At 46.4% G+C, this 27,499-nt stretch overlaps 2 protein-coding genes across 6 annotated transcripts in view; both read left to right on the forward strand.

The window, feature by feature from the left end:
* Usp7 (Ubiquitin-specific protease 7) overlaps nt 1–25,043 on the forward strand; it is a 79,288-nt gene extending 54,245 nt beyond the window's left edge. For 4 of the 5 annotated variants that reach the window (XM_089588412.1, XM_089588410.1, XM_089588411.1 and 1 more), the window contains exons 16-27: nt 417–639; nt 1,486–1,585; nt 3,487–3,554; nt 6,029–6,137; nt 8,565–8,642; nt 8,943–9,046; nt 11,510–11,678; nt 13,607–13,654; nt 13,806–13,877; nt 17,653–17,749; nt 18,549–18,684; nt 21,904–25,043. In XM_089588412.1, the coding sequence (XP_089444538.1) occupies nt 417–639; nt 1,486–1,585; nt 3,487–3,554; nt 6,029–6,137; nt 8,565–8,642; nt 8,943–9,046; nt 11,510–11,678; nt 13,607–13,654; nt 13,806–13,877; nt 17,653–17,749; nt 18,549–18,655 (1,175 nt within the window). In that variant the 3' untranslated portion in view covers nt 18,656–18,684; nt 21,904–25,043. Of the gene's footprint in view, nt 1–416; nt 640–1,485; nt 1,586–3,486; nt 3,555–6,028; nt 6,138–8,564; nt 8,643–8,874; nt 9,047–11,509; nt 11,679–13,606; nt 13,655–13,805; nt 13,878–17,652; nt 17,750–18,548; nt 18,685–21,903 lie in introns of those variants that run through there. The other variant, XM_089540967.1, reaches the window with a different exon arrangement.
* A 1,692-nt stretch (nt 25,044–26,735) lies between these two features.
* Nucleotides 26,736–27,499, forward strand: part of LOC149348858 (DNA-directed RNA polymerase III subunit RPC5-like) — a 45,728-nt gene continuing 44,964 nt past the window's right edge. Inside the window, exon 1 of the mRNA XM_089540968.1 lies at nt 26,736–26,887. Coding sequence (XP_089397094.1) covers nt 26,825–26,887 — 63 coding nt within the window. The 5' untranslated portion in view covers nt 26,736–26,824. The remainder of the gene's footprint in view (nt 26,888–27,499) is intronic.

Here is a 27,499-nt window from a genome sequence, read left to right on the forward strand (position 1 = left end):
AGTCTGATAGTTGTCTAATTGTCTGTCTGATAATTGTTCAACGGGGTCAACCTTAAGCATGTGCTTGGTGGACCGCTTTGCTTGGCTGTTGGGAGCGGAGGTGTAAAGGTGCATTATACTGTAATACAATGGGAATAGATGCCAAAAGGGACAAGATCGCCTGTACTCATGCCTAAAGTTTATTGGGGGAAAAGAGAGCAGTCAGTGTCTTCAAGGTTACCAAATGATGCAAAGCCTGGAAAGAGCACAACAACTTCAAAACTGATGTATACTGTCACATGACCTGCTCCCTCATTCAAGGAGTCATGGTAGTAAAGTGTTGGAGCGTTGACATACCCTTGATGATGAAGAGACGTTGGCTACTCCAGCAGAAACCTTTGCCGTGTCTAAGCCCGGCGCCGTCGTCTTGCTTGCAGAGGAGCTGCTGCCATTGCTAAACAAGCGAGCCGGCTTCCCAGCTGACACGGAATTGGTGCTGTATGAGGAGGTGAAGCCCAACATAGTGGACAGGATCGAGGACCTGGAGCTTCCACTGGAAAAGGTTCTGGAGGAACTGATGGATGGTGACATCATTGTCTTCCAGAAGCTTGACCTCAACGTGGATGAGTACGAGCTGCCCACGGTGAAAGACTACTTCAGGTGAAGCCCCCGACCCTGCAGGTCTCGACGATCACACTCGTTGCCATAATTGCCAGTATGCATTTGTTATCTGGCTGATGGTTTTCTGGATGATTGCTGATGGTTGAGTATGGTTTGTTATCAATGGCACTGTGGATTTCCTGCCATGTTGTCTTAGCTGTTGCCTGTTGGAAGCCTGCGTTAACTACCTTGTTTCTTTTGTCTTTGTCATTGTGGCTGTGATGTTAAAGGACTATAGACACCAAATTTTTGCTTGCTTGTTTTCATTCAAACAATGCGTCAGACATTCATATACGTGGAGCACCCTGTGGTATTTGTGTACAACCGCTAAATAATTTGTAATTGAATTTGTTCTTGGCGCTTTTGGCTTCATTAGTTGAACGATGCCTGTGACACGCAGTTAGTGTTTAGGTCACAGGAGGCATTTTTTGTCACTCCAGGTCTTCGAACAGGCTGGATTAAATGTCGTAGTGAATTAAAACTACATATCAGAGATTATATTACTTTTTCTAGTGGATCATGTAACCAAAACATCAACTTGACGCATGAGCGAAGAAATTCAATTATAAATTATTTAGCGGTTGTAGGCAAATACCACCCGGTAATCCATGTATTCTAATGTCTAACGCATCATTTGACGGAAAGAAAACGCGTCATAAAATTGGGTGTCTATAGCTCTTTAAACAAATAGGAAAGCACTGTGCGGTCGTAAGTGGGCCTAGCTGTTGGGCTTGCTCCGAGTGACGTGCGAAAGACGCTTGCCAGGGGTTTTGGACGTTCTGCCGTGCGGACAGGTTCCTGGCGCCTTCCTTTCTTCTTCTCACCTTCTCTCTGTTGCTCGTGCAGGGACCTCTTCTACCGGGTGGAAGTGACATTCTGTGATAAAATGATTCCCAACGACCCGGGGTTCACGATGGAGCTCTCACTCAAGATGAACTACGATCAGGTTGGTTGGTTGGGCTGTGCAAGGAATGCTGGAAGGTGGTGTCTTTTGGTTTGGTTGCGTGAAGACAAAAAGGAAGACGGAAGGAACAGCCGAGTCACTGCAACCACAGTGCATCACCCTGAATTCGTAACATAAAAAAAGCGAACAAAATCTGAATGCTTAAGGGGGGACGAGTGTCTTGAAAAAATTTTTATTAATGAAGTCACAGTTACGAAATCTTCAGGGAATATGTATTTTTGTGTGCTGATTCTAGGTATGTCATTTAATTTGATGTAAAACAATTCCTTGAGCACTTATGTACATATTTTGCGGAGAGTTTTGAAGAAAATTTGCTGCAGGAAACTCGCTGAAATGTATGCCATTGGGTTCTCTAGACACCAAGGAATACAATAAGGGTAAAATTATCATCCTGCCTCTCATAGAACTTGAGTAATAGGGTACTGAAGCTGCCACTTCACACACATGAATACACATTTTCCTTCTCATTTCTGAAGCGACAACTTCAAAACTCTATAACTTAAGTTCTATGATAGGCAGGAAGACAATTTCACCCTTATTGCATTCCTTGGTGTCAAGAGAACCGAATGGCATACAGTTCAGCGAGTTTCCTGCAGCAAATTTTCTTCAAAACTCTCCGCAAAATACTGGCATAAAAATTGCATAAGTGCTCAAGGAATTGGTTTACATGAAATTAAATGACATATTTAGAATCAGCACACAAAAATACATATTCCCTGAAGATTTCGTAACTGTGACTTCATTAATAAAAAATTTTCTTTTCAAGACCAGTGTCCCCCCTTAAGCTCTAGTGATACATTCACGCAAATCTGTTTATGCCTCACTGGATTTATTGTTGTGCGTCACGGTGTGCGTTGAGTGGCTCACAATTACAGCGTTGGTGACGGAAGGGCAGCACCCAGTTCCGTACTCACAGTCGCATTCGTGGCTGTTGCATTTGTGTCGCCGTAGAGGTGCGCGGGCATGTTCGGAACACTTTGAAAATCTTCGCGCTGTGTGCAGGGCACATTGGCCAGGGAATTTCACCAATTCATGTCGCGTGGAAATAGGTATCAGCCATGATTATACAGGGTGTTTCACCTAAGACTTTCTGCAATTTTTAAAAATAAGCTACTTGAATTAGATGCGCGCTTTTTCTGGCATATCATTGTCAGTGGTGTAGTACATCATAATGCAGCTAAGACGTGCTAACTAGCAGGCTTGTTAACCAATATTTAATAGTTAACTTTTAAACTATTACCGTTGGGCTCCTTAATTATTGACAGGCATGTAGCCCACCGTAAGTAATGTCCATATCCGTTTTTAGAATTTCGAGAACGCGATTATCCTCGGCGCTGTGGCCCAACAAATTTCGCCTACATCGCGCCAAAATACATGTGGTTTGAGAAGCTTGCAGGCAAAGCAACCTCTCCAGTGCACGTAACTCGTCGAAATAGCCAAAATTTGTTGGGCCACAGCGCCGAGGATAATTGCGTTCTCGAAATTCTAAAAACGGATATGGACATCACTTATGGTGGGCTACATGCCTCTCAATAATTAAGGAGCCCAAAGGTGATAGTTTAAAAGTTAACTATTAAATATTGGTTAACAAGCCTGCTAGTTAGCACGTCTTAGCTGCATTATGATGTACTACACCACTGACAATGATATGCCAGAAAAAGCGCGCATATAATTCAAGTAGCTTATTTTTAAAAATTGCAGAAAGTCTTAGGTGAAACACCCTGTATAGAGATTCAACTTCAGGTTGCTTGAAAGCATTGTTTGTGATGTCACTTGAGTTTATTCTGTATAAGAAGGGAACTCCAATATCGTGATCAGTTAAAGGAATGTCAGCTTGCGGACTCTGCCATTGTTTCAATGCTTTTCTCATCTCTTATTTGCAGATTGCGCGGGCCGTGGCACAGCGGTTAGGCACAGACCCTTATTTATTACAATTTTTCAAAGTTCAGAGGTGAGTGTGCGCTCTGTTGTCTTTTTTGTTTGTTTCTCTTGTTTTCGTAAATTTTAAATGCGTGGTTGTTTCATTGCTGAGTTCGTAATGTTTTTTGTTTTGCGTGTGCGAAAGTATGTCGGAGACCTTAATGCAAACTGCAGCTTTGGCGGGCAAGTCTGCCGGAAAATGACTTTGCGAGTAAATGAACATCTCCTTTGTGCCTTGGCATTAAATTAGCGTGATGTGCCTTCTTTGAAACGTTCATGTTTAAACTTGTGGGAATGTTCTGCTTCTTACCTGTGAAAGCAGTTTACCGTAAAAACCCGCGTATAATACGAACCCGAATATAATACGAGGTAAAGTTTTGGAGACGCGAAATGAGAAAAAGAAGTTTCACCCGCGTATAATACGAGTGACGCAAGCTCGTAGAAGACGTTTATTCAAATCGCATCCCGCACTCCACTTCAATCACTTCCTTCATCATCCCAAATGTACTCATCATCCGTGCCATCGAGGGGGTTCGAGATGCCGCTCTTCTTAAGCCTGCTTCGGCCGCCCGGTGGGCATCACTGCAGGCTCACCTGAGCGCATCCACTCTGCGTAGCACCGCTGGGTAGCGTCCTTGAACTGTTTGTTTACACAGCCATCAGGCGGCCGTGAAAGCTTCGTCGCGTTCCGCTGCACGCGAAAAGGGCTTCTTTCTGTTGTGGCCATCCACGAATGCTTCCTTCGACGACAGAAAACTGCCTCCCGGCCGCACCGTTGCCGATGTTCTCCGCAGCCAAAATCACTTTTCGCTTGAAAGCAGCCGAGTATGGTTTTCGAGACCCTGACATAGTGCTCCCCAAAACAATATCCACTTCGCGCAGCGTGCCTTACATGCGAGCATGTGTGTTGTCAACAGGCACACGGCACACCACGAACCCCGGCGCACCCAACGGATCAACAAAGACGTCGCTACGGCTTGGCTTTGCTATTGGCGCGTGGCTATGGCTTGGCTTTGTTACTCTCGACAAACGACGTCCTGACGTCGTTTGTCGAGAGTAACAAAGCCAAGCCATAGCCACGCGCCAATAGCAAAGCCAAGCCGTAGCCACGCCGCAAAAATGAAACCAAAACTTCGAGCATCGAAAATTGTTGTTCGGATCCGCAAATAGTACGAGGCGGAAATTTAGGACGCTAATTATGGAAAAAAAACCTCGTATTATACGCGGGTTTTTACGGTAATTCTTTAACCAGCAGAATCGTAAAATCTTAAAATTTCGGGGTGATATATCCAGCCCTGATATATCCAATCCCCAGCACCGCATGGTGCTGGGGATTGGATATATCAGTTTTTTCGGTAACCAGAAAAGTCCGTAATGCCTGTTTGGACCATTTTTCCCCTGATACGTCACCGGGCACCTGCTGCCAAGCGTCTGATGGTTCGAGTGTTTGTATGATTTGCTGTAGCTTGAGAAATGGTTTTCATCATCCCAAACCATAACATATGGTGTATAGTGCACTTTGGCCGGGATATGTTTAAAATGCGTGTCATAGCAAAATTTGGTGGGAATGTAATCGTATCATTGAGATTATACTTTATTTACATGGTGCCATCTACCAGAAGGGATTTAAGAACCTGTACGTTTGTTTGAACTGCTGAAACATAGAAAACTCGACTTAACGAAATTTTCGATTTAACAATATTTTTGGCTGGAAGTATGACTGTTGTTGACCAAATATTTAGGGGAATCCCCCAAGGTGGAGTAGGTTTGTATATAAGGGAGTAATTACTCATTGACGTCCACCCGAGCGCAGCCATACGGCCACAGAGGAAAGCTATACAGCTTTCTCAGAAACTTCGTAGTTAAAGAAAAATTCGTCCTGGTCCGGGGTTCGAACCCGGGGCCACCGCTACACCGGAGCAGTCGCTCTACCAATTGAGCTAACCGGGACGGCAAGCTTATGGTAGGGCGAGAGCGAATTGATCAATAACTCGAAGTGGGAACAGTGTTGACCAAATATTTAGGGGAATCCCCCAAGGTGGAGTAGATTTGTATATAAGGGAGTAATTACTCATTGACGTCCACCCGAGCGCAGCCATACGGCCACAGAGGAAAGCTGTACAGCTTTCACAGAAACTTCGTAGTTAAAGAAAAATTCGTCCTGGTCCGGGGTTTGAACCAGGGACCACCGCTACACCGGAGCAGTCGCTCTACCAATTGCCGTCCCGGTTAGCTCACTTGGTAGAGCGACTGCTCCGGTGAAGCGGTGGTCCCGGTTTCGAATCCCGGACCAGGACGAATTTTTCTTTCACTATGAAGTTTCTGTGAAAGCTGTATAGCTTTCCTTTGTAGCCGTATGGCTGCGCTCGGGTGGACGTCAATGAGTAATTACTCCCTTATATGACTGTTGTTATATCGAGGTTTGACTGTGACGAGTTCAGAAGGGAATACTTACACGTATACTTACCCCTGCTCCTTTCCCATTCTCGGTGTCCCGACGGGCAGTTACCGCGAAGGTCCCGGTAACCCACTGAGGTGTACATACGAGGGAACGCTCAAGGACCTGCTAGTGTTCTTCAAGCCAAGGCAACCCAAGAAAATCTATTACCAGCAGGTGAGCGGCTCTGCCTCCCTTTTGCCCTCTTGGTCATCTTGGATCTCGAGCAAAAAAAAACTTGGCCTCGTACCGTATTGCCGCGAGTCTTTGTAGCGTTTTGTTTGTTGTGTTTATTTGTTCATGCTTCAAGGCTGCCGGCACGCCGCTTTATCGCTTCGTTTGTGACGCAAGACGCGTCTAGAATTATCTCGATGGATCGCATCCGGACGGAGCCGACTCTAGTTTGTGCCAGAATGTTCTAGTAACTTCTAAAGCTTTATCTCGAAGATTCGCTGTCGGCTTTAAAAAGAGCACGGCCGACAGCGGCGGGCATTCTGTTCGACGACTGCCGAGCACGCTCGTTGCTACGCCGCCGCCGAGTGATTCAGTTCTTTGCGGGCGCAAGTCAGCCCGAATAAAGAGTTTCGTTTCGAAGACATTCTCTCTGTGTTCCTGTTCGCCGGACTTCAGTCACCACTACGTGACAGTATTTACTCGATGCTAACATGCTCTTTGTTTGCTGGAAAATGTTAGAATCGAGTACGAAAATATCACTATGCCAGCAGCACCCTCTTGTCGTCGGTTTCACAAAATGGTGGCTTGGTATATTTTGCAAGCCTACCACATTTGTGGATATCGATGGGCCTCGCGAGCACCTGAAGTGTCCCGCCAGCAAAGTGCCGACTTGGACACGCTGAAGTTGAAAAAAAAAAAAAAAGTGACCTTGGGTGCGGAGGCTTTCTAAGCGCACACCGACACAGCTGGGCAGCCCTGCACAAAGCGTTTCAACTAGAGGTGTGCGAATATTCGAAATTTTCGAATATAGTTCGAATATTATATTTTTAGTATTCGTATTCGATTCGAAATCCAAGTATTCGTGTTGTTTCGAATATTCAATACGACGCGAATATTTGTATCTAGCCGAGTATTCTATTGCGAGCACAGACGTTCATTTCGGTCCGCAAGTCCTATCGACAGAGACATAACAACATGGCGGCGCCCAGAGCAATGCGTAACGTTGGGCCATGCAGTAGCTGACTCCACTGGTGAGCTTCTTTGTGGCTATACCTGCGAAGCTGGTATAGTCAGAGCTTTGCAAGAAATACCTCGCAATACGTGCCAGGTCAGTGCCAATTGAGAGGGAATTTTCTGTGGCTGGAGAAGTCGTTTCAGCTAGAAGGGAACTACTTCTGCCTGACCATGTGGAGCAGCTGGTTTTCCTTCACGACAACCTTTTACGTTCATCCCAGCAACGCGCTTTTGTGCTGATGGCAAGCTAGCCTTGATCAATGCTGTGTACTAGCCATCTTCTCTGATATTTCCACTCTTCTGAGAACATTGTTTGAGACTTTGATACTTTTTGTGCAGCCACACACACCTTTTGTGCTCATTTCATCACTGATAGTTGAACTGCGATGTTCTTGGGTGCTCAAATAAATGTTTGGTAGTGGTTAAATGCGTCTGTCCTTGATTATTCGGTATTCGATTCGATATTCGGAACCAAGTATTCGTATTCGATTCGTATTCGAAAAATTTGATATTCGCACACCCCTAGTTTCAACACTGAATTTTGTGAAGAGGAGCAAAATTTCAGTTTGAATGTGAACAGGCATCTCTGTCAGAAAAGGGATTGAGGCAGTGGCACAGTTTGCTTCGCGACGTTAGAGCAATTGCAGAAAGGTTGATTGTTCCAAGTGAGATATTTTTTTTAAGGCGAAAGCCTTTAATGCCTCATCGTTGTCGACAGAAGGTTGTCAGCAGAGGTGTTACGCGTTTCGGTTGGTCGAAATAGTTATGACGTCAGAGTGCGCGGATTCGCAGTAATGGGGTCACCCACGGATGCCTGAACGCCCCCTTTTGGAGCAGACGACTAATATAATAGTTGTCGTCCGCTCCGACAGGGGGCGTAAGGCGTCCGTGGGTGACCACATTACGTACCTCATCACAGGGAACAGAGCCATGGATACAACCGAACTCATCGAAGCAGAGAGAGAGTCGTGCTAAAGAAGCAGTCAAAGTCAGTAGTCAGAGTGTGTAGTTGTAGTGTGTAGTCAAATAATGCACTAGTACAGCACAAACAGTCCCGCAGTCAATGTCAAACAGTGCGCCAGGGAAGGCTTTTTTTTTCTTACATTAAAAAACGAGTGCATGTTACAATCAAGGGCGCATTAGTCGATAAATACGGTATATGAGGAAAAGCACATCTTTCAATTCAAGGAACATTTAAAGTTGCACAAAGGGACCTTCTGCAAAGTTGCTCAAGGTGATAATTTTGGTTAAGGATGTTAGCTTACCACATTCTTTATTTAAACTTGCTGAAATCCAAGATTGTAGATGGGCCACATGCTGTTGCCTAGTTGTGACCGAGGAAAACGTTTTTTCACTCCCCTTTTCTTGTGCTGATCGAGGCTCGCCTGTTTTTTTTTTGCCATGCTTCTTCCACAGTTGAGCATACGAATAAATGAACTGGAGAGCAAAAAACAGTTCAAGTGTATTTGGGTCAACAACAAGTTCAAGGAAGAGGTGAGTGTGTCGACCTGTTCTCTTTTTTTTTTAGACTAGACTTTCCCGCAGCACCATATCTGTCACAGTGCCTGTCTGCATATCCCTTTTTTTTTTTCGTTTACCTATGGCAGTTTTTAAACGAAATGCTGGCTCTGCAGTGTGAGGCATGGCAAAGTTTGAGCAACCTCCTTTTTCCGAATGGACGCTCGCACAAGCTTTTTTGGGGGTTGCATTGTCCGATGACCGGCAGATTCCTCCTTGAAAGGGTGTGTTGGCTCTGCGAATGGTCTGCATTGGATTTGGTGGACGGCCTCGCAGAAGGAGCTGGTCCTCTACCCCAACAAGAACGGCTGTGTGAGCGACCTCCTCGAAGAGGCCCGCAAGCAGGTGGACCTCTCCGAAGACGGCTCTGGGAAGCTCAGGTAGGCTGTGTGCGGGGGATTGGAGCGCGGGCATCCACACTGCAGACCGATTTACACCGTTTAGGGGTGTAAATGCTCGTAACCACACCATAAATCTATTTACACCCTTTAGGGGTGAAATGATGGTAACTATACCACAAATTTGTTAACACCCTTGGGTGTAAAATGCAGGTCACCACACTGCAAACCGATTTACACCCTTTAGGGGTGAAATGCTCATAACCACACCATAAATCTATTTACACCCTTTAGGGGTGAAATGATGGTAACTATACCACAAATTTGTTAACACCCTTAGGTGTAAAATGCAGGTCACCGCACTGCAAACCGATTTACACCCTTTAGGGGTGAAATGCTCGTAACCACACCATAAATCTATTTACACCCTTTAGGGGTGAAATGATGGTAACTATACCACAAATTTGTTGACACCCTTAGGTGTAAAATGCAGGTCACCGCACTGCAAACCGATTTACACCCTTAGGGGTTAAATGCAGGTAACCACACGACAAACCTGTCTACACCCTTAGGGGTGTAATGCTGGTAACCACACAACAAACCTGTTTACACCCTTATGGGTAAAATGAGGGTCACCACACTGAAAACCAATTTACACCCTTACGGGTTAAGTGCTGGTAACCACACGACAAACCTGTTTTACACCCTTAAGGGTTGAATGCAGGTCACCACACTGCAAACAGATTGGCATCCTTTAGGGGTGAAATGTTGGTAATCACACCACAAACCTGTTTACACCTTTAGGGGTAAAATGCAGGTCACCACACTGCAGACAGATTTATACCCTTTGGGGGGGTTAAATGCTGGTGACCACACAAGAAACTTGTTTACACCCTTAGGTGTGAAATGCAGGTCACCACACTGCAAACCGATTTACACCCTTAGGGGGGTTAAATGCTGGTAACCACACGACAAACCATTTTACACCCTTAGGGGTGAAATGCTGATAACCACACGACAAACCTGTTTACACCCTTAGGAGCAAAATGCAGGTCACGACACCGCAGACAGATTTATACCCTTAGGGGGGTTAAATGCTGGTGACCACATGAGAAACCTGTTTACACCCTTATGGGTAAAATGAGGGTCACCACACTGAAAACCAATTTACACCCTTACGGGTTAAGTGCTGGTAACCACACGACAAACCTGTTTTACACCCTTAAGGGTTGAATGCAGGTCACCGCACTGCAAACAGATTGGCACCCTTTAGGGGTGAAATGTTGGTAATCACACCACAAACCTGTTTACACCTTTAGGGGTAAAATGCAGGTCACCACACTGCAGACAGATTTATACCCTTTGGGGGGGTTAAATGCTGGTGACCACACGAGAAACTTGTTTACACCCTTAGGGGTGAAATGCAGGTCACCACACTACAAACCGATTTACACCCTTAGGGGGGTTAAATGCTGGTAACCACACGACAAACCATTTTACACCCTTAGGGGTGAAATGCTGATAACCACACGACAAACCTGTTTACACCCTTAGGAGCAAAATGCAGGTCACGACACCGCAGACAGATTTATACCCTTAGGGGGGTTAAATGCTGGTGACCACACAAGAAACCTGTTTACACCCTTATGGGTAAAATGAGGGTCACCACACTGCAAACCGGTTTACACCCTTACGGGTTAAGTGCTGGTAACCACACGACAAACCTGTTTTACACCCTTAAGGGTTGAATGCAGGTCACCACACTGCAAACCGATTTACACCCTTAGGGGGTTAAATTCTGGCAACCACACGACAAACCTGTTTACACCCTTAGGGGTAAAATGCAGGTCACCACACTGGAAACTGATTAACACCCTTAGAGGCGTTTTTTATTTTTATCGAAAAATAGAAGTGAAAAGTCGCCCCTTGCATTATAATCGAATGTTCACGTCAAAATCGAACATTATGTGGAGGCAAAAAGCACACTGTGCTGTATTTATTCCCATATTCATGACCACAGTAACTTGTTGCAAGCAGTCGAGCGTCGCATCACATCCTTACGTGCACACATTTAATTCTGATTCCTCGGGGTCAGCTGCGCTGTCAGGTTCGACGACGGACTCGCACGTAGTACAAGTTCACAGCCCTTTATTTACACCATCCACACCACACCACATCGTTCTTCCCACTACCACGCTCGTCCCTCTCAGTCCCCTGGCTCCCGCCGGCTCCCTTGCCGCCCGCGCCCTCTGGTTCTTGCTTCCGAAACCACAGCTCTCCACACTGCCTCCGAGACCCGCGATACACACACAGCTGGCCTCCGAGATCCGCGACCCACATGCCGGCACTCACTCCTCACAGCGCTATTGAAAGTGCAAACTGACTTCAGCAGCTGTTGGTGAAACCTGAAGAGTATGTGGGCACCTGACCGAAAAGAAAATGAAATGGGCAATGTTTATAACAGGTGGAGATGATGTAATACTCCCATCCCCGCGTGTTGTGCAGGCTGATGGAGGTGATCAGCTACAAGATCTTCTCGATCCAGCGGGAGGACGTGCCGCTGGACAACCTGAACCAGGCCAACTCCAAGACGTACCGCATCGAGGAGATCCCCCGGGAAGACCTCATCGTGGCCGACAACGAGATCCTCATCCCCTGCGCCCACTTCCAGAAGGTCCGTCTCTCTTCCTTCCTTCTTTCTCCGTCTGGGATCTTGATGTCTGGAGCCTAACAATTGGGGGAGAATTCATTTCTGCCAAAAATTGCAGTGCTTGCCAGTCTTCAGAGCTTGTATTGCTTTTGCCAATAGCTTTACACCTTATTGTTTGTTTTTTCAGTGCCGCTGCACTCATATGCGTGTTTTGTTGTAGCTAAAACCTGACTCTTTGTCAGTGTCCATTATTTTTATTTATTTATTTACAAATACTGCTAATCCCAATTGGGATTGTGGCAGGAGGGCTTAGTAAGGTTAACAGAACGCGGTCAAGCATAATTGGAACATTCAACTGGTCAGCATGTTAAGAAAAACAACAAACGGTAAAACGAAAATACAACCGAGCTGTGACAAAAACAATCAAATAACGCATAAAATAGGGCTAATGTCGGTAGTATTATACAAAGAATAACAAAATGTTGAAACATTGCTAGTTGTTATAATACGCAGACAATAAGTAAACAGTAAATATTATAATCGTACACTGCAAAGGCATTAACACAGTATAGGTGTTTAGTTTAAGTAACACTGCATAGTTTGACAAAAAAAAACTTACACATAAAAAAAACAAATAACCATGGGTATAATAATAACAGAACGCAAGCAACCAGGAATGATTAACTAATAACAGGACATTCTCTCAACTGCAATATTAAATTTTATCAATGATGAACAATTAGTAATAGATGGATCAAGGCTGTTCCATTCTCGAATTGCTAGTGGGAAAAAGGAATTTTTAAAGCAGTTAGTATGGAAATGATACTCACTTAATGTATGCGAATGTTTATGACGCGTTGATGTTGCTTCGGACAGGGAAATATATTTAGTAGTGTCGAGTTTTAGATGTCGATTTATTAGTTGAAACATGAGTTTTAGTCGTGCGACTTTTGCACGGGTCTGCAATGATTTTATTCCTTCAGTTTTCTTTCGATTCTTTCGATTTGCTTTCGATTTCCCCAGATATGTATATTTGAGAGCAGCTCAAGCATATTGTTAACAAATTTTGCCAGCATTCTCATGGTTTGTCATTTTGTTCTCGCAAGTTTGTTCACAGGAATGAGTGCATGAGGTTCTTTTTTTTTTCTTTTTTTTTATGGGGGGTAAGCTGTGGATGTGAGCCAAGGTGTAGATGCACTTGTTCGTCGTGTTTGGAGGGGAGTGACTGCCATCTTCTCCCGCTTTTTTCTTTCTTTTGGGTGAGGGGAATAAGTCCGTTTAAATTTTCTTCACCTCAAGAAACGCTAGTAGGTCGGAGAGAGAGTCTTTGTTTTGAATGGGGAAAGCTGTGCCTTTACGATAACGCATATGCAGTGTCAGCTGCAGCAGCTAAATGTCAGCCGTCCCTCCGGGGTGTCTCTCTGTTCTGCTTTCTCCGACGCAGGTTCAGCGGAGTCGAGAGTATCAAACCGATACACCCGACAACGACATTATTACTTGTAATCAAGTAAATATCAAGCACTGCTTCTTTTGAATGACCTCAAGTGTAATAACGCTCCGTCAGAAGTGATTGATACCTGCTGGCAGTGTGTCGATGTAGAGACGCTGTGCACAGAAGTGTGTCGTTTTCCCCATCTAGAGGCCCTTTCAACTGAAGACCTTCAAAATGTCTGGGCGTCCTTGTGTCCATTTTGAGTTTATCTGGGAACCTATGCAAAGCAAATTGGCGGGGCAGTTGGTCGGTGCATTTCATCTAGGAAAATGCTCATTAAATTCTGGAGGGGACTGCATTATTCAGTTACGCAATGTTTGCTCAGCCCAAATTGTCGGAACACTGCAGGCCCTTGAATTAATAATTTGGCTGAATTCGTCAGGCATTCACATAGCTTTTGGTATTAGCTCGCAGCTACAGCAGCTGTTTTCATGTGTGTCAATTTTGTGCCTTCTTGCAGGAGATCTTCTCGACGTTTGGCGTACCCTTCATGCTCAAGATTAAGCATGTGAGTGTGACATGTGGTTTTCTTTTTTTTTTTTTTCGCATCAAATTGGTCTTAAAACTAATGAATGTGTGACGTGTAGCTTAGGGGAAGAAGGAATCCTGTGGTGCTCTATCAACCTTGGCTGTTTGCTTTTTTTTTTTTTTGTGCACAGGGAGAACCCTTCACAAAAGTCAAGGACAGGATCCAGAAGAAGCTGGACGTGCCTGACAAAGAGTTTGAAAAGGTGTGCTTGTCACTTTCCCAATTTCCCGTGTTCATTTTGACTGGCCCAGTGTTGGCTGCATGAATCGCTGACTAGCTATTGTTACCCTATGAGTAGACCGCAGTGACTCCCGCGTATTTAGGTTCACGGTCAAGCAAGGTGGCGCCACCCTCTGCACACGTACAGGGTGGGTCAAAAGTTCTCGGGACACATGGCCTTCTTTTCAGCAGCATATCCTGCCACTTATAATAGCAATAAAGCTATCAAGATTTGCAGAGGTGAGAATGGTACTTTTCCTATCCTGCATAGAGATTTTGGGCTTCAGGGGTGTCGTAGCTGCCCAACTATAACGCTCGAAAGCAGACCCTGTGGCCTGGAAACTTTTGACCAACCCTGTACATACCATGACTGCAAGCAGCTGTACAGTAAAACCTCATTAATACGTACCCGCTTACCAAGTAGTTGCGGTTAAAATGTAGTTGTGTGAATTCCCCGGCGTAGCCACCATTGAAACCAATGTATTGGCTGACCGCTTAAAACATAGTAGCCCATGAACTGCCTACCGCTTAATGCGTACTTGCCGTCGCGGTTTGGCTGGCGCCATGCTATTACGCAAAATGTTTTCCGCCTTTCCAAAGAGCATTGTCAACGTGCAAACCGCTGGCGATTCAACACTGCGGCCATTTCGGCCATGTCCCGACGAGCGCGGCGATGTCCATGTCAATGGGGAGCCCGAGAAGCGTCGGCCGCTTCTGTGTTCTTGTGCGCGAATGCATCGTCGCCAGCCCTATCGCAGTAACCATCACCGTCACCCCCCCACTCTACCCATGTCATGTGATCTCGCTACACCTCGAGGAAACCTCGCTGCGCGCGTGACGTGTTGTGGATGTGTTGCAGTTAGGCGAAGCGCGTCTTTGTTCCGTGTGCACGCGAACGGTGGGCACCATGCCGAAGCCTACGCGACCGAAGTATCGCGTGCTAACAGTTAAGGAGAAGTTGGACATTATTCGTTCAATTGAAAATGGAACTACGAAAAGTGCACAAGCGCGTGCGTGGGACTTGCCGTTAACAACGGTCTGCGGCATTTGGAATGCTCGGGAGAAGTTGAAAAGCGGGGCCCTATCGAATATGAAGAGGTGCCGCTTGAGGGGATCAGCTTTTCCGGAAGTGGAAGAAGCTTTAGTGCTGTGGTTGAAAAAAAGCAAGGTCAGAAAACCTGCCTGTCACCGGACCTCTCCTCGCCGAAAAAGCGGAAGTGTTTGCGGCCCAGCTCAACTGCAAAGACTTTTCGTGCAGTAACGGTTGGTTGGCCCGTTTTAAAGCACGCTACAGCATAAGTTCGAGGGTGGTGTGCGGAGAGGCAGCACACGCGGACAAAGAGGGTGCCGAAGAATGGCAGAATGGGTTACTTCAACAAGAGCTGACCAGCTACGCCGCAGAAGACGTTTTCAACTTGGACGAGTAGGCGCTTTTTTACCGACTTCTGCTCAACAGGACGCTGGCATTCAAGGGGGAACACTGCACCGGTGGCAAGCTTTCAAAAGAAAGAGTATCAGTTGCTTTTGCGGTCAACATGACCGCAGAAGCCAGAAGCTGCCACTCCTCGTCATTGGAAGATACGCCGATCCAAGGGGCTTCAAAGGCGGTCGATTGCCCTCAGGCGTTATTTACAGGAGCAACCAGAAAGCCTGGATGACTGCCAAGCTTTTTGAAGAGTACATCCGGCTTTTGGATCGGCATTTCATGGCAGAAAAAAGAAAAATCCTGCTCGTGCTTGACAACGCGTCCTGCCATTCGGAGTTAACAAACTTGGGCGCAATCAAGCTTTTCTTCTTGCCACCCAACACCACGGCACTTGCGCAGCCTCTCGACCAAGGCATCATTCGTTCGGCCAAGCACCACTACAGGAAGAACCTCCTACGCAGAATGCTCCTGGCGATGGAAAGCGGGAAGACGTACTTAATTGATCTGCTAGGTGCGGTGCACCTCCTAGCGTTCTCGTGGCAGCAGGTTGATCCTGTAACAATACAGAACTGCTTCGCGCGCGCAAAATTCATAGTAAGCGCAAGCGATTCCGAAGTCTGCGATCCCGCCGATGACTGCGACACCCTACTAACGGAGGTGTTGGAACGACAGGGTGGTGCGGAGGCTGTGAACTTCGAAATGTTCTGTGAGGTCGACAGCGACGTTGCAACCACTCCAGGCTGGTCGGACAGCGAGATTGTCGCCGCAGTTGCACCACCCCAAGGCGGTGAGGAAGACGCTGAGAATGAGGACAGCGGCGACGAATTGCCAACCGAAGATTTTAGCCCCACTGTAGCGGAAGCTTCGCAAGCATTGGCGGTAATGAGGGCGTTTGCCAAGAAGAGGGGCCTCATGGAAAAGCTTGCCCCCAGTCTCTCCAATTTTGAGACTGCTGTTGTCGCCGCACGGCCGCCATGGCGGCAACTGAAGATGACCGATTTCTGGTCGGCGGCACAAGAATAAAGTGCACGTACGTACGTGTATTTGTTGGATATTTACTGTGCCTGAATTTCTTCTCTTTTGGGGCGTGAATAATGGCAAATTTTTATTAGTTGGTTAAGGTGTACTACCGGATAGTGCGTACTATTCCCGGGTTCCCGCCAACTACATATTAACGGGGTTTTACTGTAGAAGGTTTTGTTTTCATTCCCATGTTGGGGCCACTGGAGTAGTTTCTTGTCACTTGGAACACTGAACGTGGGAGATCCCATTTTCTCATGGTTTCTGCACTCGATGTTCCAAGCTCAGAAAAAATGAGAGAAACCTGCTGACTTGGAGTTGGGAACGAGCTAAGTAGTCTCAGAACAAGTGATGTGCAGAAATATTCAGTGTACTGATGAATGCGCGTCAACATTCGTGTCAATTCACAGCCTCTGCACTGTTGCGATTCTGGGAAAAAGAGGGATTAGCAGGGGTGTTTTTAAACCCTGCCAGTATTTAAGGGGGGACACTGGTCTTGAAAAAAAAATTATTAATGAAGTCACAGTTACGAAATCTCCGGGGAATATGTATTTTTGTGTGCTGATTCTAAATATGTCGTTTAATTTCATGTAAAACAATTCCTTGAGCACTTATGCACTTTTTATGCTAGTTTTTTCGGAGAGTTTTGAAGAAAATTGGCTGCAGGAAACTTGCTGAAATGTATGCCATTGGGTTCTCTTGACACCAAGGAATACAATAAGTGTGGAATTGTCTTCCTGCCTATCATAGAACTTAAGTTATGGGGTTTTAAAGTTGTCGCTTCAAAAATGAGAAGGAAAGTGTGTATTCCTGTTTCTGAAGTGGCAGCTTCAGTACCTTATTAGTCGAGTTCTATGAGAGCCAGGAAGACCATTTCACCCTTATTGTATTCCTCGGTGTCAAGAGAACCCAATGGCATACATTTCAGCGGGTTTCCTGCAGCAAATTTTCTTCAAAACTCCCTGCAAAATACTTGCATAAAAAGTGCATAAGTGCTCAAGGAATTGTTTTACATGAAATTAAATTACATATCTAGAATCAGCGCACGAAAATACATGTGCCCTGAAAATTTCATAACTGTGACTAAATTAATAAAATTTTCTTTTCAAGACCAGTGACCCCCCTTAAACCCTCACTGGAGAAACAGGAAGGTATATTTTGTTGAGGCAAATGGGGCTAGTGATCTGATAGTGAATGGAGGTCATGGTAGGTCGCAGGGATATGAAATGCAGCTTCTGCCTCGTAATGCCTCCGAGGTTACCGGCACCTTTTCACCGGTCGGATGACCCCTCCCTCCCTCCTCTCTGTGCAGTACAAGTTCGCCATTGTGGTGATGGGCAGGGCACAGTTCATCGAGGACAACGAGTACGTGGTGAACCTGCCAGACTTCATGGCCCAGGCACCTCAAGGTGAGGCATGCGAGGGGAAGTAGTATTGCTCAAGGGCAGGGTTTTTATTTCGTGTTTCTCCGTGACTGCCTGGAGTCGCGGATTTTGCTGGGGTCTGTCCGAAGCTGCGACCTTGAAGCTCGAGAGGCAAGCAGGTGGAGATACGAGTTGTCCCACAGCTCAGCCAATGAGAGAGTGGCTGTATCAAAGCTGCAGCCATGTAGTGTGAGATTCTTGTTGGGGCCTCTGGTCGCAGTTCTGTTGAATGCTCTACTGCTTGTGCACTGTGAGGGATGTTGAAGCAAAAATGCAGCAGCCTTTGTGGCTCCTCGCATTGCGATTGTGGTAGCGGTGGAGCCTCCTTACTACTGGCGTTACCGCATTGAACGCTTCACCGAACAAACCGCGAGTACACAAACCCGCATCACTGCACCATGCAATGCTGGCTCGAAGAGAGCTGTTAAGTTGCTCGCCAGCGGAGTCGATCGTACCTTGGCGTGGCCTTCCCATCGGGAGCCCGTCTAAAAATAGCCAGTGTGATCTCAGTAGCATCCGAATTAATAAGAGTCGGACATTACTTGCATGGGCATTGGCTGGGACCATGCCGGAAGTCTACATTATCCAGATTGCTGAATTGACGTAGTTTTGATGTAGGCTTACCTATGTCTTACGTGCTGCATTTTTTTTTTCTCTTCCTTCCCATTCCTGTACTCTACTCTGTCCTCCACTTTTCGCCCGCAGCTGCTCATGTTTTGCCTGCGATGTAATCTGTTATGCCTGAAGTGCAGCCTGACACGCAACCTTGTCCCGTCCCGTGCAGGCGCGGCGATGCACCCACGGCCCTGGCTGGGCATCGAGCACGTCAACAAGGCACCGAAGCGGTCTCGCTACAACTACCTCGAGAAGGCCATCAAGATCCACAACTGACCGGCACAGGCCCCCCTCTCACCCAGGAGGTGGGTGACTCTTCTCTGTGTGTCTTGGCAGCTGGAGTGTTGGCAGATTTGGACTGCATGCTAGTCTTATAGAGGGATGACATTGTGGCGTGTATTCTGTCTTAGAGGTATTTGGCAGAAAGTGTGGCCTAGTTTGTATGTGAAGTGAAAAATCGCCATTTTCTGCATATCTGGCTCTGCTGGCTGACTGTACTGGTGCTGTCTTTTACTGAAGTATAGAGGGAAGGAGCTACCTTGTTGCTTTCTGTACTGGGCTTTTTGCCAGCCACAGTGGCTGTGCTGCTGGATAGGAGCTGAAGGTTTTGCTAGCCTGTCAGCATCAGACAGCTGGTCCACAAGCATCGGTTAAAGTTGGTTTAAGAAACAACCTTAGGTGACAACACACCGTGCTCTCCAACTTGTCTAAATCTTGATTGGCCCCGAAGTCTCGGCGTCAAAGGGTCAAACGTGTTTAAAAGGTCATTGAGAATGCATTGAGTTCATGCGACTGTGTGGCATCACTAAATGCTTAAAAAGATGATGCCTCCACGCGATGAGGCGGGAGGCACCACAGTGATTGCGGTCACTACTTGGAGGAGGAGGAGGAGGATAGGAAGTGGCAATTTTCTTTTTACATAGCGATTCACTAATAGGAACCTGTGCACCGGATTTTCACCAGCTTTTTTTGCACTTCGTGGAGGCATGTTTGCATCCGCCCTGTGGAACTCTGCAGTTCCAAGTCTAAAACTCATTTGTGTCTTTAGAAGCATGCATTTTATGCATGTAAATATAGTTTTCTCTGTGTAAATGGCTGTTCAGGGCAGGAATGCTACCTTGTCTACGTTGTTGGCCTTAATAAAAAATGCAGGGTTTTGGGCAATGTTTTTATTAATGCTGTCTAGCTTTAGAGTTCTCGTCAGACCAAAACGCCTGCACAGGATGTAAGGAAATTCTCCAGTTGGTTGGTATGGTGAATTAGTCACAGGTGTGACGTGACCACCAAGAACCAATCGCAGCGCACCGCCAAATTTGAACATCCATCGACGCTGGAGGAGCTGGCAGGCTGCGACAGTATCGACATTGCTACCGGAGAGGGCAAGCATAACAGGGGACGTGAAGAGTGTCAGGCAGGCCGTTGACGCAATAAGTAAATAAAACACCTTATGGCCTTGAGTGGGTTTCGAACCCGCGGTGGCACGAACAGATCAGCTTCGCTGGCTGCTGTCCAATATCCCGCTTGTTTAACTGCCAGGCTCTCGCACTGTACTTTGTAAGTCATTATTTTAATCAATTTCCACACGTGCATAGTGGATCCAGAACACACTGCAGCCCGAGCAGCGCAGGTAATGGGCCCAATATTGGAAATGTACTGGCAAAACTCATCCTATACTAGACCAGAGTTAAAAAATTCATTTCCAATATTGGGCCGATTATCTGTGCTGCTTGGATGGACCCAAGCAGCACAGATAATCGGCCCAATATTGGAAATGGATGGCTTAAGGGGGGACACTGGTCTTGAAAAGAAAATTTTATTAATTTAGTCATAGTTATGAAATTTTCAGGGCACAGGTATTTTTGTGCGCTGATTGTAGATATGTCATTTAGTTTCATGTAAAACAATCCCTTGAGCACTTATGCACTTTTTATGCAAGTATTTTGCGGAGAGTTTTGAAGAAAATTTGCTGCAGGAAACTCGCTGAAATGTATGCCATTGGGTTCTCTTGACACCAAGGAATACAATAAGGGTAAAATTATCATCCTGCCTATCACAGAACTTGAGTAATAGGGTACTGAAGCTGCCACTTCAGAAACAGGAATACACACTTTCCTTCTCATTTCTGAAGCGACAACTTCAAAACCCTGTAACTTAAGTTCTATGATAGCCAGGATGACAATTTTACCCTTATGGCATTCCTTGGTGTCAAGAGAACTCAATGGCATACATTTCAGCGAATTTCCCGCAGCAAATTTTCTTCAAAACTCTCTGCAAAATGCTAGCATAAAAAGTGCTTAAGTGCTCAAGGAATTGTTTTACATGAAATTAAATGACGTTATTAGAATTAGCACACAAAAATACATATTCCCTGAAGATTTCATAACTGTGACTTCATTAATAAAAATTTTTTTTTCAAGACCAGTGTCCCCCCTTAACTCTGGTCCTATGAAGCACCAGCCTTTGCCAGTACATTTCCAATATTTGAAGAGTGTTATGTGAAAATATTGGAAAATATTTGTAACCATTGCACAGCTGCCATAGTTCTCCATAAAGTCAGCAAGAAAATTGCAGTAAGGAAAGGTGTCAGGCAGGGAGACACGATCTCGCCTATGCTATTCGCTGCCTGTTTACAGGAGGTATTCCGGGTCCTGAAATGGGAACAGTTGTGGATAAGAGTTAATGGAGAATACCTAAGTAATCTGCGATTCGCTGATGACATTGCCTTGATAAGTCACTCGGGACATGAACTGCAAAGTATGATCAATGAATTAGACAGACAGAGCAGAACGGTGGGGCTAAAAATTGACATGCAGAAAACCAAAGTAATGTTCAACAGTCTGGCAAAAGAATGGCAGTTCACAATTGATGGCGAGGGGCTGGAAGTAGTAAGTCAATATGTCTATTTAGGGCAGGCTGGGACAGTTGATCCGGATCATGAGAGAGAAATAACTGGAAGAATAACAATTGAGTGGAGCGCATATAGGAGGTTCTCTCAGATCATGAATGGCAGTTTGCCAATGTCCCACAAGAGAAAAGTCTACAACATCTTACCGGTACTCGACTATTGGGCAGAAACGTGGGGGCTAACAAAGAGGGTTCAGCTTAAGTTAAGAACAACGCAGCTAGCTATGGGAAGAAAAATGATAGGTGTAACGTTAAGAGATTGGAAGTGGGCGGAGTGTGTGAGGGAACAAACGCAGGTTAATGACATCCTAGGTGAAATCGAGGAAGTGGGCTTGGGCAGGGCATGTAATGCAAAGGCAAGATAACCGCTGGTCCTTAAGGGTAAAACGGAGTGGATTCCAAGAGTATGCAAGGAGCAAGGGGTAGCAGAAATCCAGGTGTGCGGATGAGATTGAGAAATTTGCAGGAATACGGTGGCCGCAACTGGCGAAGGACAGGGTTAATTGGAGAGACATGGGGGAGTCTTTTGCCCTGCAGTGGGTGTAGTCAGGGTGGTGATGATTTTTTGCCCCCTGTTATGCGTAAACTTCCTGGGTTTCCTCTCTTGTGCATCGTTGCAGTTGCAGCGGAGACGCCAGGTGTGCTCGCGGATGATGACACTTCTTGCACCACCACCATCACACGGCCGGTGGCCCCCGGCATCTGGCAACGACGACGGCAGCGGTGGCGGCGGCGGCGGCAGAGTGGCGACGGCACTCTACTGTCTCTGGGGGGGTCGGAAACAAACAAAAAAAAGGAAAAGAGAAACGCTCTCCAGCGGGCTGTGGCCCCGCCCCCTCCCTCTTCGCTTCCGCATTCTCTCCTCCTCTGGCGTGCAGCGCGCGCGTGGCTTCTCCTCCTTTTCCTCCTCCCCCTCGAGACGACCACAGCGACAACTGGGGGCACGCGTGTGCACACGTCGTCTTATGTAGCGTTGTTGCGCACCGGGCTCTTGAAAGCGGGGTTTCTCGGAAGAGGACGTTCTCGGCGGCTCAGTTGATGGGGCACCCATCTTTTTTTTTTTTTTCATGTGCCCCCCCCCCTCTCGCTAGCAGTCATGTTTTTCACCTTGCCCTCTACACACACTTTTCCTTTCATATCCCTGTCCTTGGCTTGTTAGTGTGCCTATGTCTGTGGGTGTAGTTTTTGGCTGTGCTTCATAATTTTGAGTCACCCCCCCTTAAGCCCTCTCCTTTAAGATTTTTTTTTTTTACCTTGTATTTTTCTTCCTCTTCACTGCATGTGCCCCCAAGCTGTGCGTGGCTGTGGCTCGCTTTAACTGTGGCCTTTCGTTCACTTTTGGGCGAATTCATTTTTGATGGCATTTTGCTGTTACAGGCTTTCATTCTTTTATTCTTCATATTGGATGCCCTTATTGGTTCCTGCTCCTTTCCGTTTTCCCAAATCTGATGCATCCTTCCATTGATGTCGTCTTTCTTTTTTTTTTTTGCATTTTATTTCCAGTTGGCACTTAAACCTGGCTTTCCTGCACAGGCAGACCTTGTACTTTTTTGGCTAGTAGTTGGGAAGCCTGCTTCCTAAGCGTCTTTTGTTCATTTTTTTATTTCACGAAAGTTCTCGAAGGCAGAGGGACAAAATTTTGTCCTCCACGTTCTCGATCGACTTTTAGGCCTGTAGCTTTTCCTTCTTTTTTTTTTTTTTGCGAGCGCGTGTTCAATTCATTTGTTCCTTCATTTACCTCGATTTTTCTTCGAGTGCCACCAAGTCTTAGGACCTTAGAGCAAAGCTGAGGCAAGGATTGCCTTCTTATTAACATCTTCAGTTCTTCTCTGCCCAAAACAAGCGTTTTTGAATGCTCACCTTCTTTAATTTTCTTTCTTTATTTTTTTTTTCATGGCATCATGTTTACCCCTCGACATATTCAAATGCCTCCCCCTTCCTTACCGAAATTTCTTTCCACTTCGTATTGTCGGGCATCCATGTTGCATACTGTCACGTGACAACTGTTCGGTGCTTACACTGGACTCCAAGGAGCCGGTAGGCGGCAGTCAACGGGAATGAATTGGGTTTTATCAGCCGAACCTAGAACTGCAGGCACGCCATGGGCAGTGATAATGTTGTTAGTCAACGAGTCTCTCTTTGATCCATGTCCCTGGTTAGTGCCGCTAGTTTTCAGTGGCTCGTTATTAGTGCTGCTAGCACATGTCTTAATTGTGTTGCGTTTTTTTTAGAAGTTTTGATGCCTTGAAAGAAGCCCGCAAGTTGTCTTGTTCACGCTGTAGCACAGGCACTGGGAGCCTGGAATGCAACGTCCTTGAGTTGCAGTAGCAAGGCGCAGCAGAAGGCCGAATGAAGCCTTTCGACATTGTCATTCTGCTGCGTGCGTGTGTTCTTTGTATATGTTTTCTTGTTCTCACCTCGCATTTAAATAGTGGGGAGGGGTGCCCCATCTGTCAGCAATGAATCGCATTGTAGCAGTGGGGGCGTCTGGGTGTGTTATTTTGTGTCGCCAACTTTTTTTTTTTTAGCGGTTTAAAGCGACGCTCAAGTATTGGTCCCTGTTCATGCATGGTGCGAAACGAAGCCGTGAAGCTGATTGCCGGCGTTGCCTTCACAGGCAAGCACAATTGGTTAGGTTGGTTGTCGTGAAACATTGGCACCCCCTTCCCCCTGTGCTTTGTGTACTGCGAGGTTTTTTACACCCTGCATTTTTTAATGTGTTGCACGCTTACGTTTTCTATCTTCCCTCCCTCTTTATTTGTGGGAAAGGGAAATGTAGTTTGCCATTTTTGTATATTGCCCCCCGTGTACACATCTGAGGCTTTTTACCCAGTGTGATTTCTTTTGTAGTTGCCGGTGCCTTTTGGATCATTAGCATAATCGTGACAATTGTGACATGCGTTTCGTAATAGAGAGCCCCCGGGATGGTTTGATGCGGTAAACAAGACTTGTTGGAAGGACATCTAGACGATTTGGTGGGGTTGAGCATTTACAAGGGGCCTCAGCTCGGTGACAGTTCTGTAAATTTTATTCTTTGCCACGTTCTGTGGATTATCAGTGTCCAAACTTGAGAGCGTGTGCGGTGCAAGTCATCCCCACCTTGTTCATATGTCTTATGTTCTCTTTGAGGAGCTTTGTTGGGCACAGCAGATGACTAACGATAGTTTTATCATGGTGTATACTGTCTACTGCAACTGCTTACAGCTACAGTGCACTCAGCTACAGTGATCGCAGTCTGTATGTACTACGCTCTAAACTCCTTGTTTTGAACTCGTCTTTTTTGCTTTGCCTTGTGTTGTAGTCGGGAAGAAGGGGTAACGGTTGCCTTAGGGCTGTGTGTGTGTGCTCCCGAGGGGGTTTGTGTCGCGCATTGCCGAATCCATTTTTCCATCAAGTCCTCTACGATTGCCACTTTAGTTTTCTTTGTCTGCGTGGGAGGAGTCGACGTGAGAAGCCAGCGCATGGGAGGGGGAGGGCTCATGAATTCTCAGCTGTTCTAGAGTCTTTTTTTGTTTTTTTATGCATGTACAGAATTACAAGAAAACAGCAAGCGCGAGCGACGTGCTTGCGCGCCAACGTGAAGAGTGTGTGCGAATGGTATGTCTGTGTGTGTGTGCGCGTGTGTGAGTAGCGATTTTGGCTCGTCGCGCCCGTTTGAGATGGCGCCAATGGACGTTGAGGAACCTTAACGGGCAGTAATATTAATTTAGTGAATGTTGTGGAACCAGTTTTTTGAGAATAAAACTTGCAAGGAAAAGAGGTCTCTTGCTTGTCCTTTATTTCGGAATGGGGGTAGTGAAACAAATTAGTACTCATAAGAATCAAGTTCAATAAGAATCAAGTTCACGTACGCCAAGGAAAAAAGCAAGGTTGGGGGAAGGTCCCAGCAAAATTCCTGCCCCCCCCCCCTTTCCCATCCAGTAGCCATGTAGACCTTCCTCAATTAAGGCTCCTACTTTAGACTATCGTTCTGTAGCAAAATAAACTAGAAACGTTGCTAGTAGCACCAGGCGAACTGGGCTACAGCGGAAGGCAACACGCGTTTTTTCTTCCTCTGTTGCCTTTGTGAAATAGATAACATAATGCAGAGACGAAAGCTGCTCATACTCTTGCCAGCGAAAACGCCATAAACAATACGGCTGCCTTGCAGGGAAACCTCCTTGACGTCAGGTTCTGAAGAAAGCGCTTCGTAAATTTGGATGTGTCCTGTCAGGTTTGAATTTAACCCCTGCCTTCCCATGGCGCTGTCGGCTGTGGGAATCGCAGGTCAAGCAGGGCTGGAAACCAACAATTCTCCAAAGTATGCAAGGTCCTCATAATTGCAGCCGTCAAAGGCGACCTCTCGCACTTGATTTCATGGCGAGAGAGAGAGAGAAACAACTTTATTGCCATAGATTGGCGGGATTTAGGGCAGGTGGGCTTGGTGTGGCCCCCAGGTGGGGGCGACTTCCTGGGCCCACGAAATGAGTGCCAGTTGGATGCTCTTGTCTGGCCTTTTGAGGAGTTGGTTCCATCCGTCTTCGGAGGGAGCTGGCAGTAAGGTTCGAGGGGGCGGATTTCCCGCGCAACCCCAGAGGATGTGAGCCTGGGTGGCGATTTATTCCTGGTAACAATTTTGGCAGACGGGGTCGTATTCCCCGTCTGTGATGAGTGAAAGTCTAGAATGGCTAAGGATAGAGTGTGTCTGCAACCTGCGGAGCAAGGTGGCTTGCGCTCGATTCAAGTCGGGGTGTGGAGGCGGGAACTGGCGTCTCATCTCTCTGTAGAGGTTGGTAATTTCGGCAAAGGTCTGGGGAGCCTCGGCAAGAGCGTCTGGGTCCGTGGGGCCTGCCGCCCGGTTGGTTAGTCCTCGGGCTAGTCGGTCGACCCCTTCGTTTCCAGAGTTTCCCGCGTGGGCGGGTACCCAGACCAGGTTGATCTTATGGTTTGACCCAGACTAGAGAGTGTACTAGAATTCTAGTACACTCTACCCAGACCAGGTTGATCTTATGATTTCATGGCGAACGAAAAGCTGCCTGAACGGTAGTCTTTGGGGAATGTGCAAATGCAGCTCGAATTTAGTTGTTCCATGTGGCGGCGACTGTTTACAAGACGCTGATTTTGTCTGCAGATGAGCTGCGACAGGTGATATAATTCATCGTAACTAGCCCCGATTAAGTGTTCAAACAATCTCTGGTACCACACTGTCTTAGCAGAACATCAGATTTGCGGAATTCCATGCGGTAACCGCAGTTCTTGCTTCGAAGCGGTCCGCCGCCGCAGAATGGGACCCAATATGTCGCCGTTGAGTTTGAGAGTGACTCTTCCCGCTTTCCGAGTTAACTCTATGCCGCTTTCACCCTGAATGCAGGCTTTGGCTCTTAAACAAATTTTGCGCTTTTACTTTCTACTTTAAAATTTATCGATACATCTAATGACTCTTCTTGTCCGGAGAGTGCAGGAAAATCACCCATGACAGTGATAGCATGCACGCGCTTAACCTGACCTTCGCTAGGTTTAGACAAGCGCTGTATCTCGTCCAGCAACCCGTGACCGGCCAGTATGGCGGCTTCCATGGCTGCTGCTGCCGCGAACAGTGAAGATGACGACACTGTCGTTCAAGAGGTACTGTAATTATTCTAATTATCGCATCTGCGCTCTTATTTTTCACAAGCAATCCTCGCTCGATCTCCCCAACTGGCGAATTCTATGAACCGACGTGGTGCTGATTACGCCAGTGATGCATGCTCGGTGACACATGGCAGTGGTCTTGCGATTTCGCATGTTGGGATATCTGTCTAAGGCTTTTGAGGCTTTGCATCAAATTAGATTGATGTTTGTGCTAGAAAGTAACCTGATAAGACTAGTTGTTTAGGTAAATAAAATTGCAAGTTCCGGCGTCATGGCGTGTAGGGTTCAGTAGGAAAGTAGAGGAACCATGCCTTTGCGACGCACGCCGGAGCTGTAAGCAAAAACCGCACTGTTCGTTGTCTTGTCAGTTTAACCTGACACCTTGGGCAACGTAATCGAAATTAAATGCAATGCTGCATCGAGGTGTGTATGCATGCTGCTTTTCGATAACGCTGGGAACGAGTCCGCACATGTGTATCTGCAAGACGAGACGGCCCTTTAAGTTAGTGCGCCTTCGTGCTATTGTGAAACTAGCAAGTTTAAACGCTTGTATCACTATCAGCCGGGCTGTCTAGCGTTCAGTCAAGATTGCATTAAAAAAAAAAA

Source organism: Amblyomma mixtum, chromosome 4 (genome assembly GCF_055824585.1).
Source record: "Amblyomma mixtum isolate Tamu chromosome 4, ASM5582458v1, whole genome shotgun sequence".
NCBI lineage: Eukaryota > Metazoa > Arthropoda > Arachnida > Ixodida > Ixodidae > Amblyomma > Amblyomma mixtum.